Here is a 22720-nt window from a genome sequence, read left to right as displayed (position 1 = left end):
GATGAGGAGGATGAGGGTAGCGGCACAGAAAATCTAGGAGGAAATTCGTATGAAGCTAAGTGACCATGGCAGGATTGGGGATTACTATTTTAAAGATTTTATTTATTTATTTAGAGAGAGAGCACATGAGCATGAGCTGGGGTAGAGGCAGAGGGAGAAGGAGAGAGAGAGAATCTCAAGCAGACACCGTGCTGCACATGAAGCCCGAGGCAGGGCTTGATCTCATACCCCGTGAGATCACGAACTGAGCCAAAAATGCTTAATCAACTGAGCTACCCAGGCGCTCTGTGAATTACTATTTTAACAGCAATCAGCACCATCACAAAACTTTTCTGAGAACCTGATTATGCACTTTGGTAACAGGGGATACGGTGGAAACCAAGAGTGTGCACTCCTCAGCTCAATGCCACTGCTTCTGAAATATGGCCCTCGAAATGGTTACATATACTATACATTTGATATAGTTTTTTCTTAATACTATTGAGGCCATAGATGATGTCAGGATTTTCAGAATCTGAGGTTTGATATCTTCCCCCAAATAGCAAATGCAAATTCTGCTGCAAAGCTACGTTTTTCATTATCCATTCAGTTGATGTTAGATTTACAGTTCTACTAGAATGTGCTATATGTTGTGAAGTCACAAGCTTCTTTAAGAAATAAGTTTCTTTAGAAGTGAGTTCTAACAATCAAGGATGAATGTCTGGCTATACTATTTCCAGTGAAGGTTGGTCATTCCTCTGCCTTTTAGGGGCTTAATTATGTCCAACATCTGCAAAAGACTTAAGTGTTTTTGTGGCCCTTTGGTGGGCCAGAGGACTGACTTTTATCCAGGCTTGTTCATTATGTATTGATGACAGTGTGGTATCAAAGAAAGAGTAAGGATTTTGTAGCCAAATACACCTGAGTTTGAATGTAATCAGTATAATTCAATAGCTGTCAACTTGGACAAATAACAATACAGCTAACTTCTTTTTTTCATCTTTAAAAAATGAGAATAATAATATCAACTTCTTAAGGAGTTATAATTTGGAATAAAATATCTAATTTACTCTGTGTAGTGACTGGCATGTAGCAAGTGTTCAGTTTATAGCATGTATATATGTGTTTGTATATAAATGTAGTCCAGTGTTTCTGATATAGAAAACATTGGCAGGTCCATAAAGGTAACTTAAAAATCAACAGATTTTCAGAGAGGATGATTATTCACCAAGGTCTATACTAGATATTTTGGAGGATGATCAGAGAAGCATAGAACATTATCTGGACCTCTGAAAAATCCAGGTCTGGTTGAAGAGACAATCCCCTAGAGAATAAGCAGATAATATCACAAAACAATAAAACAATAACAATGATAATAATAATATATTTTTAAAGATTTTATTTGTTTATTTGAGAGAGAGAGAGTGAGAGATAGAGAGCACGAGAGGGAAGAGGGTCAGAGGGAGAAGTAGACTCCCTGCTGAGCAGGGAGCCCGATGTGGGACTCGATCCGGGGACTCCAGGATCATGACCTGAGCCGAAGGCAGTCGCTTAACCAACTGAGCCACCCAGGCATCCATGATAATAATAATATTAATACCAGGTGATTTTATGCAGGCTGTGAGCACAACTATTCAGATTTGGGAGAAATAGCTGGTGGACAAGAAAGTCAGAAAAGGTAGTTTACCCTTGAAGGGCCTATGTTTGTTTGTTTGTTTGTTTTTTTAAAGATTTATTTATTTATTTGACACACAGAGAGAGAAAGTACACAAGTAGGTGGAGTGGCAGGCAGAAAAGCAGGTTTCCAGATGAGCAGAGAACCCGACATGAGGCTCGATCCCAGAACTCTGGGATCAAACCTGAGCTAAAGGCAGACGCTTAACCGACTGAGCCACCCAGGTGCCCCTGAAGGGCCTATGTTATTTAGACAGAGAATCAGAGGCTGGAAGACATCAGTGCCAACATCACAAAGTGATAGTCCTCAGGTTCACTCTATGTCCAAGAGCTGTTTTATTTAGTTTTCACATTGTTTTACAAAACCCTAAGCCTTAAACTTTGAAAAATCAGGAAATTTTGCTAAAAAATAAAGATTTCTTTTCAAAAAAATCAGAAATCTTGGCATCATTGGGATCATATTCCTTCATGATAACAATGGCTGCAGATGAAAAGCAGATGCCCCTTCAACTGGGGCTGGAGCTCTCCAGTTCACTGTAATCTCCACCCTGTGAACATTTTGCTACTTTCTTCTTCCCTAGAAATGTTTTCAGAGAAGGAAGAAAACAGAATATATGAGTTCAGCTTTGCTGTGCCATATGAGAGGACCATTCAACACCCAAGGGGAAATATCAAATAATTCTAATTGGAGATTCTGGACTGAGGTTTCAGGGTAAAGGGAGATCCAGAGAGGGAAATGTCAGTGTGACACACAAAAAAATGGGAGTTCAAAGCATGGTAACAAAAGATATTTCTAATGTAATGGTTCTCATAATGTAGCCCTTGGACCAGCAATTCAGCCTCACCCATGAACTCGTTAGACATTCAAATTCTTGTGCCTAATCCCAGACAATTCCAGACAAGCTGAATAGGAAACTCTGAGGCTGGGGCTTAGAGTTATAAGAAGCCGTATGGATGATTCTGATGCATGCTATTTTTGAGAATTACCAGTGGAGTGGATACTGTAGCACCCAAACACAAGTGGGTTGAAGATTAAACTTGAGGTACACCCACTTTTAGGAACCTGGAGGAGGAGAAGGGGTGAGTGAAGGAGATAAAGGAATATTTGTCTGCAATGTAGGAAGATAAGAACCAGGTCAGTGTAATGCATGGGACCCTAGAAAAGAATGTTTCAAGAGGAAGGTTTGTAAGAGGGCTAACTGATCACCCCCCCCCAAAAAAGAGGGTTAAATGATAGTGAGAAGTCAAGGATGTTGATAACAGATTATTTTATTTCTTAAGAAGTTACTAGTTAATTTTCAAAGTTCTATTCCAATAGATAAAAGCCAGTATTTAGGAGTTAAGTAAAAAATAGATAATGAAAATAAAGAAGTAGCCTGGGCAGAGCAATCATTTCAGAAAAGACTGGCAGGGAATGCAAAGAGATGATAGTGTGTAGAAGGAGAGGGTCTGCAGGTGTGCAAGGGCAGGCAGAGGGGAAGGAGCCCTGGCACCAGGAAAAAGGTTAAGTTTCAGAAAAACATAGGTGATATATAGGGAAACAAGGGGAGAGACAGTTGTGGCAGCGATGAATGGGACTTGAAGGAGAGAAAAGGAGGAGTGGTGACTCTCTTTTTGAGAGAGGACAGTGGCAGGAGGAGCTAGGGCTGAGAGACAGCATACTGAAGTTTTGGCAGACCATGTGCTCTGAGGTCAGCCTGCCTGGGACTGGATTCTGCTTTTGCTACTTCCTGGTCATGTGAGCTGGGGGAAGTTACTTAAGTCTCTCAGTGTCCTTATTTGTAGACTATAGCTAGTGATAGAGCCTAACACACGGGGTTATTGTGATGATTGACAAGAGTGGATGTATTTAGAAAGCTGAGAACAAGTTCTGGCCCATAGAAAGTGCTATAAAAGTGTCAACTAAATAAAACACATCGGAATGGTGATTAGAGCGGTTTTAAAGGGGAGACCCATGAATTCTTGACAAGATGACTTTGCTTCTGATAAAAGAGGTATTTAAAATCTCTCGAATCTAAAAACCACTTACAGAAAAGACCTTGAGACTTGGTAGTACAGGATTGGGTTCTTGAAAACAAAATGGCACAGGAAGTAGAGTACTGTTCACAGTCAAGTATGCATGAGTAAACCAGGAACTGACAGCAGTGAAAACCAAGGAATGCCAGGTCAAGGGGTAGTAGACTAAGTACAATGACTCATTAGCTGATGGCCCGGGAAGGAGAAACTAGAAAATGGGTAGGTCTGGGGTTCTGAACTAAACCAGTAGATGCTGGTGCAAAGTTAGAAGGTAAAAGTCTTTGGGAAGATGGCGGGGGGTGGGGGCGCGGGCAGCATTGACATGGCTGAGTCTGGAGAACAGGCTGAACAAGTCATTAGGGATTGCCAGGAGGAGACTGAGCAAGTGAAGAAGAAATTGTGAATTGACTCGGAGTATAAATGAGAAGCCATATGAGTGCTAAGGCACGTACTTCCTAAGTGGGTTTTGCTGGCTCTATCAAAGTCAAGGGCAGCTGGCTGGCTTAGTCAGTAGAGTATTCGACTTTTGATCACAGGGTCCTGAGTTCGAGCCCCACATGTGGTGTAGTTTACTTAAAAACAAAACAAGAGAAATTTTATCCAAGTAATCATTTTTATACCATAAATTAAATATATAGGCAACAAAGCATAAGGCAGGATTTAGTAAGAGAACAGAAGGAATTTCAACATGCCACACATCATAGTAGGAGTTTTAACACACACTGTTTTATTTCATCCTACAGCCATTTCTAAAAGCAGATCCTACAGATCAGGAAAACTGGGGTGCCGAGGCATTGAGTAATTTGTCCCACATCATAGGGATGGTGGAATTGGGATTCAAGTCCATATTAATTGAACAAAAGCCATTTTCTTTCCACATTAGCAGACCAAATGTTAAAGAATGTTAAACAAGCTGAAATGTGCTATGATCAGTTGCAGAAAGTACACAAAAGATGTGATTTCAATCGTGTTTGCATGGAAACCCCTTTCTCACAAGCTTTCACTAAGAAGGTAGGGTATGTACCTTAACTATGTAACCAAAATATATAATCTAAAGTATAGTCCACGGGTTACCAACTCCAAGAACCAGCGGCTTAATGATTTTGTTTTGTTTTATTTTAGAATTTGAAAGTATTCATCTTTGGTCTGGTATATCTGCTCCAGGTTTATACCCATTTCTAATTAAAGGACCAACAAAAGCACTAACCGGTTCTAATCATCTGCTTGCCAGTTTTCTCACTGTATTAGCACTCTAATTCAATCAAACCACTAATTAACCACCAGTTATTTTAAGTGAAGGAAGAGAGTTAACATAGACATGGCCCATGTGTTTTCACTGGACTTTCTTTCTAAAAAGTACCTGAAAAAATTCCAAACCAGATCTACTTGGGTTTTAAGTAGTCATTATATTGGCTATATTAAGCAAAAACTCTGACAAAAAATTATAGTCTGCCTTTTCAACATGGAATATCATTTGATCAAAGGCAAATATTGTTTGCAGTTTTGAAAGTAGTTTTCCATGTCTGCAGAAAGCTCCCTTAGTCTCTGGAGTCTTGCAAATATCTAACCACATGTGCTTTGCTGTTGGTGTGTTATTCTCTTGAAGTGGTGGTTCTCAAAACACTATCTAGCTGTAGTGGTGTTACCTGGGATCTTGTTAGAAATGCAAATTCTTCAGACCCACCTTCTACCTACTGAATCAGTATTTCTGGAAGTAGGGCCCCGCGATTTGTGTGTTAATAAGCTCCTCCGAGAGACTCTGGTGCACATTAGCCTTTGAGGACCATTGTCTGAGGGTTGGTCAGATTGTAAATGTAATGTTATAGCCGTAGAATTTTGGTGAGACTATTTGTGAAAATAGTAATTTGCTAAATAACACACTGGTGTAAAAAATAAACTTTTTTGGAGGAATTGTTTTTATTATTCCTCAGAAGAATAAAAAGCTTCTGATTGCCAAAATGTTGCCCTTTCTTCAAACACTTCCTCTTCTGAGAAGTTTTCTTCAATTCTCCCAACTGGAAACTCTTATTTTGTGTTCTTTGTAATGTGTTATTCTCAAGTTGTAAGTTAATAAATGGCATTTTAGTTTGTGCAATGGACTTGTGAAATTAACTTGGTGTGGATCCATGATTCAAGAGTTTGACTATCTCTGGGGTGGGCAAGGGAGGGAAAGAATGTCCAGACCACAAGGCTAAGAACCAGGTTCTAGATTATTAGTTGCCTCTTCTGGGTGATGCTGGGATACTTCTTGGCTTCTGTCATCCACACAGGTGTTGGATGACAAAGAGTTTGGGGGTGATAGGTTAGGGCTTGGAGGTACCAACTGTGAAATCATTGAGCAAAGCATTAAAAGGAGGACAGTGGTCTGGATAGTCTCACTTCTCTTCCTTTTTCCAAAGCTTACCAGGTCTTGGATAGATGTTATTGTATTAGTTTGCTAGGGCTGCCATCACAAAATATTACACACTGGGTGGCTTAAATGACAAAATTTATTTTCTCACAGTTCTGGAGGTGAGAAGTATGAGATCCAGATGTTGGTGTTTCTTTTGAGGCCTCTCTCCTTGGCTCACAAATGGCTGTCTTACCTCAGTGTCCTCACGTGGTCTCTCCTTTGTGCCTATCTTTGTCCTAATCTATAAGGACACCAGTCATGTTAGAATTAGGCCCTCCCATCTGACCTTGTTTTGCCTTAATTATCTAAAGGCTGTCTTTCTGAATATGGATTACATTCTGAGGTACTGGTGGTTAAGACTTCAACACATGAATTTTGAGGGGACATAGTTCAGCCCACCAGTTATTGCTGGCTTTGGCCACTCAGTGGTAGATTAAACTTGTTAATGCTTCAGGATATTACTGAGCTGTGGACTTGTAGATGAAACCTGGCTGATGTGGCCAATCGAAGGAATGGCCCCACCACATTCCTACTGGATCCCTAAAGCCATAGCTATATTCCATTAACATCCTAAAATGCCAAAGAATGAATGAGCCATCTAGAAGTAGGCAAACAGCCACATTTGCTGAAAGGATAATGTTTCACTCGTTAAATAAATGCAGTACCTTTTTTGAGTCTGGTATCAATACAGAAGGCATGTGAAAAATGAGTTAGCTGGGAGTTAATTGACTGCGGAGACTCTATTTTCAGTCTTTGCCTGTATTTTTTGAATTAATATACACAGTGGGTGATTCAGCAAAAGGATTTAAAAATAAATTCTTTATAGAAAGATCCCACCAATTTGATGTCTTCATAATGCATGATGAGTAGACCCATAATAGTTCTATTTTCTTTTCAACTTTGGAAAATAAAAGATGCCATTTGTTCAAATTAAGCTTGTATGTGGAATAATCAAGTGTATCAACAAACAGTTTGACCCAGATGCTGTTAAAGAATAAGAATAAATGCCAGAAAGAATTGGCTGTTCTTTAAAAAATTAAATGTAAAACTTGAGCTGACAAGCTAGGGTAAAAGTCAGTTAATAGACAACACATAACTATATAAAACTCAGTTATTAAAACATAAAATATAATAATTGGGTAGTTATTACAGATTGGCTACTGTTTTACAGAGTGCTCTTAGAGTGGAAAGAAAATGTTATTTGGGACCTGGCCGCATTTGGAGAATGCACTGGCCCTCTGGATAGCTGGTGAATATGCAGGTATTATGTGGAGTCGCATATTTTTATGCCTAAAACCATCTTAGCAATGTGAATTAGGGGTTTCTCACATTGGCTTAGAGAAGGTGCTGAATGTAAGAATCAGGATACTAAATGTGTTCACTTCATTTATTTGTTTCCCCTGAGAAGTTGAACCCATCCTGGAGGAAGTTGACTGTGGATAATCCTGTATCTCTTCTGGCTGTATGAAATGAAAGCATGGAAAAGTGAATTGGATTTGTCTGGAAGCTTCTGGAGCCAGAAGCACATGGCACGAGTGCTCAGGTGTCTGTTTCCAGGCATCATCCTGAAATAATCTGATCGCATATTTTGCGACCATTTTCAGATTTTGCTTTCTACTCATGGGTGTCATAAAGAAAAACTTTATGAATACTTACAGTCTTGCTCTAAACCCAAAGAAAGGAAGAGTGAAGAAGTGAGATAACTTATGTTTGGAAATACCTTTGCCTCAGAAGTATTTTTTCTTCAGAATGTATAAAAATGTGTCGTTAGCCTGTATAGTAGTTTTTACTCTAGTCCATTAGGATACTTTGACAAAACATCAGGAAGAAAGATTTGATATAATTCTTCACAGGTAGATGACGTAGGTGGCTTTTCTGTTTATGGTGGTTTGGATCTTTAAAAAAAAAAAAAAAAAAAAGCCTAACCTTTATTTACCTCCATCAGATGTTGACTTTGCAGAGCATGGAGAATACAGCACCAGTCATGCAGAAAGTACCTGTTTGTCACTGGGAGAGTTCAAACATGAACTGGAACCAATGGCCCATTAAATACCTTCTCTTGTTGTTTAAAGCATATCACAGCTTTGTGAAATAATTGTTAGTGCAAAATACTGTAACTGAGCCAAAGAATTAAATTTTTTTAACTCTAGTCACACTAGTGGCTACGTCAGGTACTCTCAGTTGTGTTCCATTGTTTCGTGATTGGGCACTATTGGAAAGCCCTCCCTGAGTGTAATTAGGAATAGGGAAATCAAGAAATAGCATAATTTACTTTTTGGTGTGTGTGTGTGTATGTGATGAGTGATTTTCCACTCATAGTAGCATTATAATGCTTCCTGGGACATAATATTTCGTTTTAGAATAAAGTTGCTTGCCAAAATATTTACAAATGCTTTCCATAAGAAAGCATTTCCTTCCTTTCCTTTTTTTTTTTTTTTTTTTGGCCGTAATAAAATGACAGCTATTTCTTTTTTTACATATACTACATTCAGTGAAGGAAAAGAAAGACATCCTAGTAATATTGGCACATCATAGGCTAAAAGTCCCATTGGGAGATGTAATTCACTATGAGATACAGTAATTTTTAGTTTCCTCTTTAAAAGAGAGCTAAATTTTAATTTGGAAGGTACTTATATATAAAATTTTCAAGAGTAGCTTTAGAAAGCAATTAAGAAGGATTTTTGTCTTAAGGGTTTGTGTGCCTGATGTTAGATGGTTATAAATGTTCTAAATTCTTTTTCTTCCTCTAGTTTTTACTTCTCCCACACTGTATTGAATAGTGCTTTGTGTGGAAAAAAAAATTTCAGCAAATGTTCCCTTTCTTCTCCCTTTTTGTTTTCTACACTAAGATACATATAGTCTTGCAAATGTTTACTTGCCTGAATAGCCCAAATCTAGCAAACATTACTGTCATTAATAGGTACAATTTTAGAGGGGCGGCTGGGTGGCTCAGTCAGTTGGGCGACCAACTCTTGATTTTGGCTCAGGTCATGATCTCAGGGTTGCATGATCCAGCCCTGTGTGGGGAAATCTGCACTCAGTGTGGAGTCTCCTTGAGATTCTCTCTCTCTCCCTCTTCCTCTGCCCTTCCCTATGCTCACGTTTTCTCTCTCTCTCTAAAATAAATAAATCTTAAAAAAAAGGTACAGTTACAGATACTTTAAACCACTGTAGACTGAAGAGACTGTGCAAATATGATAGTATTTTACTGGTTCTTTCCATAAAAGAGAAACTCTTGGGATGAAATAAAGCTTGAAGGAGAGTCTGTATGTGTTTGTTGGAACGGGGACATTGGGGGGTGACAAATTTTGGAGGAAGTGGGCTTGTTTAAAAATAGGCATGAGGTAATAGACATTTCAGTAGTACCTAACAAACAAACAAACAAAAGCTTTGAACCTATGGGTATTTGTATGGTTAAGTACAGTGACAACATAGTTAATCTAATCCCTACCATTAAAAATAACAATATAAATGGTAAATGTAAATTATCCTTCCAAATTTCTTAGTGGAAGATTTAGACAGTCTAAGTATTAATGTTTTAAACTGTCCTTTGGGACAGGACTTTACCCCCTTCCACTTCTTAACCACCTCAGAGAATGCCAAGGACTAGAGACATTTTTATATAGCAGATAACAGGAAGGAAATAATCACAAAAAGAGCTAATATTTAATGAGCACTTATTCTATGCCGGCCACTGTTATCATCGCAGTAAACCCCACTTAACCCTCAAAACAACCTTATGAGGTAGAGATTATTATCATTTTATATATTTGTACGTAGATGTATATAATTTTAAATAGATAATAGTCTAAATGAATATTTAAATAAATGGATTTATGTAATTATAGATGGTGAGATGATACAAAAGACACATAAGGCTTACTTAGCCAATCAAATATACCCAGGCTGAATCAAGATTTGAGTCATGACAGTTTTTGTCATAGCGTATTCTTTTCACCACTATACTATATTGCCCTGGAGTTGAATACCTGAATTCCCAAAGACATGAAGATTGATTAAAGTGGAAGAGTTGACAGGCATCTGGGTGGCTCAGTTGGTTAAGTGACTGCCTTTGACTCAGGTCATGATCCTGGAGTCCCGGGATTGAGTCCCACATTGGGCTCCCTGCTCAGCGAGGAGCCTGCTTCTCCCTCTAACCCTCCCCCATCTCATGTACTCTTTCTCTCTCTCATTCTCGCTTTCTCAAATAAATAAATAAATAAATCTTTAAAGTAGAAGAGTTAATATGTGTAGCTTCTCTGTTTTGGAGGCAGTTGGTATAATGGTTAAGCACTGTACCAGTCTTAAAAATCCCATATTCCAGTCCCTCCTGTAACTTTCACAAATTATGTGATTTTGATCAAGTTAGTGATCTCTTAGATTACATTTTCTACATTTGCAAAATGATAGTAGACACTTTCAGCCCTAGCTCTCTCTGATTTATTTAACTATAGAGTTATAGTTATAAAGGTGTGGAAAATGCAGTGGTACCAGGCATGCAAGCAGCTGAAATGTCAGGATTATGCTGGCAAAATCTACTCAATTCAGTTTTGGATAGCTTCATCTCAGTTCTGGCTGACTTTAGTAAGGGGCATGTAGGTGACTCGTGGGAATTATCTCAGACCCCTTCATCTAAGTAGATACAAATATTCTAGTTCCTATTGTGATCTATTGATAGGTCAACTCATAATGATTTTCATAGCTATTGGTGCTATTATTTTCATAATGACATTAATTCCATGAATTTCTAGAGGACCCTCAGTCCATCCTTGGTCAAACCATCTAAGAGGTACCTGGATGGCTCAGTCAGTTGAGTGTCTGACTCTTGATTTTGGCTCAAGTTCATGATCTTAGGGTCATGAGATCAAGCTTGTTGTTGGGGCTCTGTGCTGGGCATGAAGTCTACTTGAGATTTTCTTTCTCCCTCTCCCTCTGCCCCTCCCCACCCTGGCCCAGGGGTGCTCTCTCTCTCTCTCAAAAACAAACAAACAAACAAACAAAAAAAACAAATTAAGATTGTCAACCCAATGAAGTACACTTACAAAAAATCTACAGTGGCAATCTTAATTTTTATTTTACTGAGAATCTTTATCATGAATTTTGCCAAAAAACAAAAACAAGCCATAAACATCTGGGGGGGGGGAAGAAAAGAGGCGAAGGCATTTCTAGCACAATGACATTATCAACACTAGAATATTAATAAATGATCACCAAAATGCTCCAAAGAATTGAAGATATAATAAGAGGGTATTGTAAATGCAAAAGAAACAGTGGTGATAGGGAACCTAGTTTATTCTGACATGGAATATTTACTATTTGTCATATATACTCACACTTGGTTAGGAACACAGAATTAAAAGAAAACTTGCCAAACATGTTGTAACATGGCTGAAATCTCGAACATAAGTATGAGTTCTTAGTAAACTTGGCACTTAAATTTGCATTATAATTTCTCCATGTTATGATGATTCAGGAGCATCCTTCATGGAATCCTAAAGAAGGACAGGGTTTTAGAAATTATCTTCTTCAGTCCTATCATTTATACCTTAGGAAACAGGCTTAAAGAGATTTTCATTCTCCATATTACCCATCTTTTAAAAAACAAAACCTAGACTAGGTCTTTTGCAAGAGATGATAAAATAATGAATATAACTTATATGTGTTTATGGTAGAAACTTTAATGTAGATGAAGTACCATTGGATTACTTGTATCGTTCATTTATTTATAGCAAACATTTATTGGGTTCCTATTACATATGGTGGCAGGCACTGAGAATACAAAACTCAGTCCTTATCCTCAATTAACTTACAGTATGTATTTAATAGCAAAAAAAAAATCCTATTTATCTTAGGAGCACTGCTAGGAAATCTTAATATTTCAATTTAACCCTCTCCCAAATGCTGAAAGGGAATTACTACAATTCTCATTTTTTACAGATGAAAAAAATAGTTTTGGAGAAGTTGTGTTAAACTGCTCAGCATTGCAACACTAGGTCAGCGCCAGAGCTGGATGTAAGCCCTGTTTATCCCTGGCGCCAAGGTCTGTGCTTTTCTCCAGCAATCCACAGTATGATTTACTTTGATCACAATCACACGCAACCCCCTTTCAGCCACCTATGACAGCCTGACAGGTCTATTTTTGAAGGCTCAACCCAGTGATTATGTAGGGAAGCTCATTCTCGAGTTATAAAGAAGAACTGGTGAAAAGTGATCATCCAGGTGTGAAATGGGAGTGCAGAGCTTATTTTCTTGGTTTATTCCTGCTCAACTGTGTGTGTACCAATGTTCATTAAGATATTTTAAGCGTCTTCATTGGGCTATAATAACATGGATTTTTCCCTCTCTCTCTCTCTTTCAGGTATGGAAAAATTGTATCCACAAAGGCAATTCTGGACAAAAACACAAATCAGTGCAAAGGTATGTGTAAGGGCATCTGTACCATGGATTCTTGCTGGATTGATGGCTCCTCCAAGGCAGAGGTCCAGGCACCAACTGCACAATGATCACGATGTACAGTATATGGCAAACCTCTTTAATAATGCTGAGGCTTTGATGAGTTGTATTTCTAGTAACATTGTTCATTAATTTTTTTCATTAACAAACAAAATGAAAATCACAAATCAGAACAAGTATCAAATTGCTTCAGCGTAAAACTAAATTACCTCTTAACAACTTTGGGTTGTCTGATTTGAATGATATCATCAGTGATGCAAATTGATTTCCTATATAAAAATGAGGAACTCTGGGGAAAAGTTCCCCATGCAAAGCACGTTTTAATTTATCTGTTCTTTAAAGCTTTTGCAACATGGGTTGACTAGGAATTAATTTATGGATGGGCCCATTCTGTCTAAGCTTCTGCTGTTAGCATCTCTCGGGATCTGAGTTGGTATCTTATTAAGTCTTTTTTTTTTGTTTGTTTGCTTCCCCCTGGAAACATTTCTGAAGTTATGTGACTATATCTGTGACTCATGTTTCTTCATGTCTGGGAATCCCATACTCTTTTAAGGGTTGCGTTATATATTATTTGTGAAATCTGTATGGTCTCTCTTGCATGACTCAGTTCTTACTAGAAAATTGGAATGCTTCTTGTAACATATGTTATTTGTTGTTCCTGTAATCCAGCCTTTTTTGTAATACTGACATCAAGAAGTATGGTAGAGCCAACATCATTCTAAATACTGCTCCTATTTCACATACAGATATAATGTGCATATGTTTTAGGAACAGACACTCATATACTGAAAATATATCGTAGCCTACTTGGGTAATGGTAGTCAGGTTCTATTCAGCAATAAAAAACAAAACAAAACAAAACAAAACATTGCACGTCTCCTAAAATCTCACAAATGCACTAGGTATTTAGGTACTACAAGCCAAAAAATAAGAAGACAGGTTCCTGTCATTTAATTGTTCATTTTGAAAAGAAAACCAAAGAGAAAACCAAGAAACTAATCCTAACATGTTTACTGGGATCAGTGTTATTGGCCTAATACATGTGAAAGTGTAACATAGATATCCATAATAGAGATACGCACAAAACACTGTGAGAGGAGAAGATGAAGATTTCTTTTGGGGGAATGAAGTTTATAAAGGCAAGTCAGAATGGATGAGCTTGGGAAAGGTCTGGGAGAAAGAATTTTAGGATGTAATTGAGCAGATCCACGTAGCTAGAATAGAAGAAACTCCTAACACTCCTATCCACATTTTCTTGTGATAGTTTATTTAATTCTCTCTCTCTCTCCAAAAAGACTTAAACTCAATGAAGACAGGACCTATGTAACCTAGAAAGACTGCCTTCGAAGTGAGGTATTGCAGGGGAATGCTTGACTATCTGTTGGGGATGCTAGAAGAAAATATTAGAACATATCTCTGTTTTTATATCAACCTCCTGTGTGTGATTTTAGAACATATTAGTGTAATTTTACAAATGCGTATGTTTTAAACATACAAATGAATTTTGGGTTTGCTAATACAAAATATTTTTATTCATTGTAATATGGATTTAAAAAGTGGTTTGGAGACTACTAGTCTCGTAATAAGCACTGATAAATACAGAAGGAGATGAAAGAGGGAGGGAAAGATGGAGGAAAGGGAGAGAGGAAGGAAGGGAGGAAGAAAGGGACCCTGGAACCTCCTGGGGAAAGCATTTAATAGAAGAGTAGCTAAAGATGACCTTATGGGAAGCCCGAGGGCTATTAGACCTTTTGCCTTGAGGGCAGTATAAAGAAGGTGGAGTGAACATGTGGTCATCCTACACACACAAATAAAAGCCTCCACCTTTTCAACATTTGGAGCCTGTGGATTAACAGTAGTGATTCTGAATCATAATCTTCCTCAAATACATGGAGGTGGGTATCCTTTTAGGAAAGTAAGCACTCATGATCAGAAAGGTATTACTGTCACTTTCATGTTTGAGGGAAAATATTATTTTAATGATATTCTGAATCCTATATAGAATATTCTTTTCAGAAAAAAATGGCCCTTGAAATGGTTACCAGTACAAATGACATGCAGTTGGGAAGAGGCAGCAATTATATTTATGGAAAATTGTTTATAGTTGTCAATGATAACCAGGGGAGTGCGTTTCTAAGGTTGGAAGGAAGATGTGACATCATTGAGGAGTTCAAGGAACTGATAAAATAAGACATTGAAACAACCATCTAAGTATTTATTGAAATAGCCAGGAACTGAAGCAGAATAGTATTGGGGAAAGTAACTGATCCAGAAGGTATTTGTAGAGAGCTAAGAGCAATGATACCTGGGGGTCTATAGACAATAGTGAAAATGAAGATTCACTGGTTGTAAGATTTTATGATGAAAGATTCTAAATTGGAGATTTTAAGTAGGAGCAAAACCAGATGGATTTAGGAGCAAGGAGAACTCCGCACTTATAGATCCATTGGGAGAGATGTTAGAAAGGAAAAACAAAATACAAAAACCAACAAACACTTAAAAGGACTGCGAAGGAGCAGTGTCTTCCGGGTGAGTCAAGAAACAACTGGAAACATGCGTATTAAAGTAATTTGCAGTGATAGTTTATATCCACTCAGGTAGCAAACATTATTTCACGCAGGCCATCCAATGCTGGTTCCTGTCTATCTGGTCACCCATCTTTGTTGGCATCATCCTAAATTAGTAGAGACTTCTTATAAAGTCAGTGTGGAGAGAGCAATAAAAGGCATATTATTGACTCTAGTAATCACACTGAGAACGTTGTCCCAAATATTTTATTCAAACAAATGTTTAAAGGATGTGTAAATAGGCACACGCTGAGCACTCTTTCATTCTCTGTATTGGACACAAGTATAGGCAACCTCCCAATTCTAGCTTATGGAGCATATACAACTGACACGGCCATTGCAATGACAGGAAAGAATACTAAACTATGTCAGATGATGAACATGTTTATTATAGGAAGTTAAATGAATATAGAGGAATATAAAATCATGTGTAAAATAAATACAGAACTAGGTAAATATTTGAGAGTAAGTATGGCTTACAGTTATATCTGTGGTAAAGCCAGACTGCCTGGTTTGAACACTGCCTCTCCACTAAGTAAGCTGTGTGATCTGTGGTAAATGACTCAACATTCCTGGGTGCCTCAGTTTCCCCATCTGTAAAATAATAATAATAATAGTAATAATATGGCCTGATTTGATGAGTAAGTGAGTTCTGCATGGATAACATTCAACAACACCTGGTGTCAGCTGTGGTATAAAATACTGGCAATATTAAACAAAAAAATATGTCAAGGGGGTGAGAATATGGGTGCTAGATTATTATTAACTTTACATTTCTCCAAATCTGTTGTCTTTTCAGACAAAACAAACAAACAAAACAAAACAAAAACAAAAACAAAACCAGTTCTTGGAAAAATGATCTGGTTTCACTTATATTTATTATATTTATGTTTTGGTGGTTCTTTTTATGAACTATGAGGAGCCTATGACTATACATTTCTTTGTTTCTTGTAAAATAATGTCAGATGAAAATGGTAATCAATTGGGAGAGAATATTATGTTTTGCTTTTTTAAATAATCGGCAGAAATTGAGTTCTTCTTGACCGTGGATTTCTTAAGGAAGGGAATGGAAAGGGTGACGTGGCTTTTTCAAACAAAATCACGAGCTTGTCATTAGAGAATGCAAATTGGATTTGGTCTTCTCTGAGACACTTGCTTCTGAACCATTTGCAACTTCGCCTCCAGACTCCGGCTGTGCAATTAAAACCAAATCTTAGGAAGACAGGATTTATTTATTTTTGTTTTTAAGGATATGATATGAATTCAATTTTTCATGAGCTGTTGCACATGCAGTATATTACATGCAAGTTTGTATTTAGTGGGGTGTGAGGAAGTACATTCACTAGTCTCCTTGAAGATGAAAAGAAAAAGCCTCAAAATGAACCTTGATATATTAGCCCAACCTTAGGCTCTTACCCTAACTTAGCATCTGAAAGAAAGGCTTTTGTTCCCTCCTTGTATCCCACTCACACCCTGAAGTTCTCCACAGTAGGCAGGCCCAGAGAAACACACTCACTCTCTGTTCTGGAAGGGGTCATGGAGAGCTCCTTCAACATAACCTCTCGTCTTCAAGATTGTTCTTTCTTGGGTGGTGGCTGTGGCAGTTTTCATTCTGTAAAATATGGCAACATAAAACAAAACAGTCACCGTCAGGCCAAAATGACCAGAAATTGCTGAACAAAGCAGGCAACAGCTCCAGATGGAGATTAATGAAAAGCAGACCACAGTTCATTCAGATACGCAAATGCAAAGACCAAATAAGGGCTATTGTACAAGACACAGAGATTTGCACTGCTTTGTTTTTTTGTTTGTTTGTTTTCCTGCTTTTCTCCATATGTTTCCCTCTGGGTCCAGTATATTTACTAATTTAAAAAGTCAGGGAAAATTAAATGAAAGAAGCCATTGAAAACGTGGTGTAAATCTTCAATGAATTTACTTGTCTCTGCCTTTTCCTGCTTTTTAAGTTTGGCTTCCTCTGTACCCCTCCCCACACCATTTTTCCGACAGGCTATGTGTTTAGAGCAGAGGGAATGAGTAATGGATATTCCATAGAAAGTTTCCATGCCTAATAGCCATAGGATATAAGCATAGTTAGCGTGTGCCAAGCATACCAACTTCTAAGAGTTTGAAATACTTCCTTTTGCCTTTGTTGTCACAAGCTGGTTGAATTATACTTATGGAAGCTTATGTTGCCTTTAACATTTCATTGGGCCCTTAAAATCAAAGTTGAAGACAAGTATCTCAAAAGATCTGAAATCATCCATGGAGGATATCATTCATTCTTTATTAAATGAAGTCACAAATTGTTATTTCTTCTGTAAGAAAAATAATTCTGCATGCTCTACTAATTTTATAGAGGGGGATAGAACCCTCCTAGATTGTTTCAAGGTGGGGTGTGAATGAATCCATTTGGCAGTTCTAGATTCATGGCCATGTCACACATTTTTTAAAAGATTTATTTATTCATTTTTAGAGAGAGAGAGTGCACAGGTTGAGGTAGGGGTAGAGGGAAAGAATCCCAAATCTGCTGAGTGCAGAGCCCAATGAGGGACTCGACCCCACAACTCCGAGATCATGACCTGAGCCCAAATCAAGAATCAGGCCCAACAGACTGAACCAACCCAGGCACCCCACACATTTTTTTTTTGAAGTATTTTAGGTAACTAGATATGAGGCCATATACTTGGACAGCTTTGGAAGTGTTCAATTTCTTTACCATTTAATTTTCTTCCTTACTGACAGGGAGTATTTATATAGCAAATGAGGGATGTATGGATTTCTATATTAAATCCAATGAAACATAGAGGAAGGGGTAGATATTATATGTTGCCATATTTTTATGTAAAATCATTGTAGGGTATGAGGTAGCCCCTACCTGGGTGGAGTGTATATGTGTAAATGGAACTATTTGGATTCCAGAAAATAACATACCTACCCTGGGCTTGTCCACATAGAAACAAAGTAGGTAAGGAAACGAAACACCATGGAAAGCCTCATTTCTAGTACCTGTTACTTCCCCAAATCAGTGCAAACTAAAATAAATGTTCTGTGAAATTTATGAGTCTGAGGAATTACATTTTGAGGGGAATAGGCACCTCCCCCAGGTGGGCTCACAGTCTATTGAGCAAGAAGCCCATGAAGCAAAATGACTTGAAAAACACATTTATTCAATTTTCAAATAATGGGATTAGGTTTAAAAAAAAAGCCCAAAACATCTCTATTTGGACAACCGCATTTCCCTTTGGAAAATGAAGTGTGTGATATTCCCCTGAACTTCTTTTGTGAAGTTTAATCTATTCCAGTGTTAATTTTACCACTAATCACAGGTAGTCAATATATAAACATATATTTGCTTCATTTGGTATCGATATTGACTTTTGTTTTCATTTCAGAAGAGGTTAGTTTGAATAGGAACTTTGCTAACTTCAGTCAGTATATAAACTTACTTAGAATTATCCTCTAGGTGCCTTTTACATAGCATTTTCATCCTGGACATCTTTTGAAAAAAACACCAGTTTTTACAGTGTTACAGCCAGAGTTCAGAAAGAATAAATTCTTTAAAGGTAAATGGTCTCCATTTGTTATCTCTAGCTTGTGTAGACAACTACAACTAAGCATGTTTTCTCCTGTTAAAAATAATCCTTCCAATCCTGTTATTTCCAATCCAGCATATTAAATATCTTAGAGGGTTCTTTAAAAATAATAATTGTTTTAAAGTTTTTTTTTGTTTTTGTTTTTGTTTTGAGAGAGAGATTGAGCACAAGCAGGTGGAGGGTAAAGGGAGAGGGAGTGAAAGAATCTTAAGCAGCCTCCATGGCCAGTGTGGAGCTCGATCTGAGGACCCTGAGACCATGACCTGAGCCAAAATCAAGAGTCCGACACTTAACTGAGCCACCCAAGAGTCCCTATTATTATTTTATTTTTATTTTTATTATTATTCTTTGTTAACTTTGAGAAGTCTTTGAAATAATGTAAAGCAAAATATGTACTTATAACATGTTTTGGTAGTCATACAACTACACAGGTTTCTTTAAAACTCTTTTATAGCTATATATTTACTCAGCGTTTGCTTGTGATCATTTTCAATATATACCGACTAGGGAAAAGTAGAACTATCCATAGATATTAAATATAGTAGGTAACACTGCTGTTTTAAGTATAAAATTATATTTGGCATCATTTAATACTATAACCCACCTTTCTCTTTGCACATGCAGAAATTATTAATTAATTAATTAATTAATTATTTGACAGAGAGAGAGAGATAGCAAGAACAGGAGCACAAGCAGGGGGAGTGGGGGAGGGAGAAGCAGGCTTCCCGCCGAGCAGGGAGCCCGATGCGGGGCTCGATCCCAGGACCCTGGGATCATGACCTGAGCCGAAGGCAGACGCTTAACAACTGAGCCAGCCAGGTGCCCCATGCAGAAATTATTTTACTGGAAAAAATTTTTAAATAATTTTTGTGGAGTTTAAAATGGCTTAAAAATAAAATGGTACAGTAATATTGTCTCCTCCCATAATCTGAACATGACTTTTACTAATCATATTTTCTAACTTAACAGAAATCCTTTTATTCAGATATTCTGCTTGCTTTCCTGCTTCTGTGTTTCAATTCCCTATTTTTAAAATTTGGCTTTTGTTAATATACATAAAATGCTCTCTCTTCTTATCTCTACTAGTCTATGTCAATTATTTCTTCCTAAATTCACCTTCTCAAGAAGTTTTCACCAGACTTTTCCCATCCTACTTAAACACTTTACAGGGGCCCCTGGGTGACTCAGTCAGCTGAGCATCTGACTCTTGATTTCTGCTCAGGTCATGATCTCAGGGTTGTGGGATTAAAACCCATGTTGGGCTCCACACTGGGTGTGGAGCCTGCTTAAAATTTTCTCTCTCCCTCTACCCCTCCCCTCTGACTCCTCTCCCTCTCTCTCTCAAAAAACAAAAACAAAAAACATTTTACAATAACTACCACCTTTGACCATCATCTGGAGTCAAAGATCTTATGCTATCTTATCACTCTTGCTTTTGTGATTATAATCTAGTTTATAAAACTCCTCAGGATTCTGATGGGACTTATCTTCTATTGCTATGAAGAACTAGGACAGTTCAGGGTGGTTACTTAGATTCCAGAGGCTTTATCTTTCTCTCTGGGAGCTTTTGATGCCACATCAATGGAAGGAAGGAACATGGCCAGGTGTATGTTCTACAGGTCTGTAAAAACACCAGGGGTACCAAAGACATACATATACACATGCTTCTTAGAGTTATTCTTTAAAAGTAAACATTTTAACTGAGAATATTTTATGAGAGTGGAATTATCCCTTTTACTTGTGTGAAGTTACCTATTTTCACTCATCAGTAATTTCATAAATATATGGAAAATCCAATATGGTAATATATTTTAAATAACATGCAAATTATAATAATATGTAGTGGACAGATATGATATACGTTTGTGTCCAGTTTGTTAAAAAAAAGTAAACTTGTAATACCATATAAATAAATATCCTTTCAAATATAGGATTTTAAAACATGTAGATTTTTCTAAAGAAACCCCATTTAGTTCTTGAGGGATTTTCCAAGTGAAGTCTATACCAAGAAAATCGCTAAGTAATAATTTTAGTTCTCTTGGACAAGTTACATAACATTTCTAAACATCCATTTCCTCAGTTGTCAAATGAGGTTATTTATATCTACGATGAAAAAAGTGTTTTCAGAATTACATGGAACCATGTTTGTAATGTATCTGGTATATACATCAGGTAAATTTTTCTATGGCCTTGGACTTGGATTTTTTTTCTCATAGGAACCAGATTGTCTAGAGCTCCTACATATCTTACATAGTTTAATGCAATTCTGAGTATATTTTAAGTGTTCACGGAATGTGTATTTTATGAATTGACCCATATTTATTGAGCCTGGTTTGTTAATAGCAAAAAGTGTGAGTACTTAAAGGATGTTTTTTTCATACATTTTGGTGTTGGCTATTTGATAGCCCTCAGGATTTTTCAAGGCCTATAAACCTTATGTCTTTGAGGACAAACATGTTCTTTCACAGTAGCAGGGGGTGGAATTCATTCTAATTGAGTCGAATAGCTTCTGGAAAAAAAAAATGCTTCTTTGTTCACCCTTTGTTATGTTTTTCACTCCATAATGCTTTACAAGTTCAAAGGTAAAAAGAAAAAAAAAATAAAAAGAAGGGCTAAAGATTCTTGTTTCCTTAGTTTTGAAATCACAGTGAAGGTATATTTAGTTTAAAGTATGGTTATTTTAGTTTAAAGTCATTTGATTTGATATTTGTCGTTGTTCTTATTGACTCATTGGTTATGCATGTTGCTATTAAAATAGTTATTTTTTTTTCTGTCCTTTAGTAAAGAAATGAGACCCCTGGAGTATGAAAGAGGAAAACTTGTGCATATGGCTAAAAGCTCCCAAAACTATAAGAACATAAATTGAATTTGAGAGATGAATGTATCATTTATTATGGTTCTGCAAGTGACTCTAAGTTAGCTCGAATGTCCATAAAATGTTGGTGATACAAGGTCTTTATTTCATATGATCATTTTAAATATTGGTCTGATTTCATCCCTGTTTTGTGGAATAAGAGAGAAATACTAAGGTCTGCATTTAATTTGTATTATTTCTCTTAAGAAAAGGGCAGCTCATTTTAATTAGTAGACATCCAGACAGACCTATTGATCATTCAGTTTACATCAGCCTTGAGTTGGAAGAAACCTGTGTTCATAAAGCATCTTTGGAGCACCTTCTCTATGACACTTATAAAGATACAACTTCTCTCAAGAAGAAATAATAAGATGATGCAGAAATCACAGCTGTTCACATTCTCAGGGCTTGTCTACTATGGAAAAAACAGGAGCTAAAACAAAAGATTTTAGGGAAGCAGTGTTAAAGAACACACTGGGCTTTGAGTATAAGGATGATGTGGAAAATAACCACATTTGAGACTGTACTGAAATCACGTGGTAAAATTCCGAGAGAAATATACTCTAAGGTACCTTGGAATTTATGTCTTTGGGGTACTTCTGTTACAATAGATAATTGAAGTGGGAAGGAAGTATGCTGTATCATTGAAGGAATGAATGAAAGAAAAAATATTTTTCTGAAAAAGAGAATTATGTGAGGTGAAGTTAGAGGCTCATTTAAAAAAAATACTATTAAAACACTATGGTTAAAAAGTTTCTCAAGGGATTTCATGAGGTATTTTTGAATAAGAAGGGGTAAAGGATCAGAAAATCTTTAATTTCATATATACGATTTAAAGAAATTATGACTAATACTATATATTTTCATAGAGAAGCAGGTGATGAATTTGAGACTGATTTGACTAGAGGAAACCTTCTTTTTAAATTTTATTTTTTAATAAAATTTGTGTATATTCATTTGACATTATGATGATTTGACATACATATACATAGTTAACCAATTACTGTGTCAAGCTAATTAACATATCATCTCCCCACAAAGTAATTTTGTGTATGTGTGGTGAGATCACCTGAAAACTACTCTTAGAAAATTGCCAGTATTCAGTGCTGTATCAACAATAATCATCCTGCTGTAGACTAGATCCCTAGACACATTCCTTCTACATAGGAGCCACTTTGTACTAGATAAACAT

The 22720-nt window shown here is 37.0% G+C and overlaps 1 protein-coding gene across 15 annotated transcripts in view; it reads left to right on the top strand.

Annotated features, from left to right (window-relative positions):
* Positions 1-22720, top strand: part of RBMS3 (RNA binding motif single stranded interacting protein 3) — an 830766-nt gene that overhangs the window by 288297 nt on the left and 519749 nt on the right. For all 15 annotated transcript variants that reach the window (XM_027584288.2, XM_027584297.2, XM_027584292.2 and 12 more), the window contains exon 3: positions 12420-12478. In XM_027584288.2, coding sequence (XP_027440089.1) covers positions 12420-12478 — 59 coding nt within the window. The remainder of the gene's footprint in view (positions 1-12419; positions 12479-22720) is intronic.

This window comes from Zalophus californianus, chromosome 1, assembly GCF_009762305.2.
Source record: "Zalophus californianus isolate mZalCal1 chromosome 1, mZalCal1.pri.v2, whole genome shotgun sequence".
Taxonomy (NCBI): domain Eukaryota; kingdom Metazoa; phylum Chordata; class Mammalia; order Carnivora; family Otariidae; genus Zalophus; species Zalophus californianus.
This window is presented reverse-complemented; position numbering and strand designations above follow the sequence as displayed.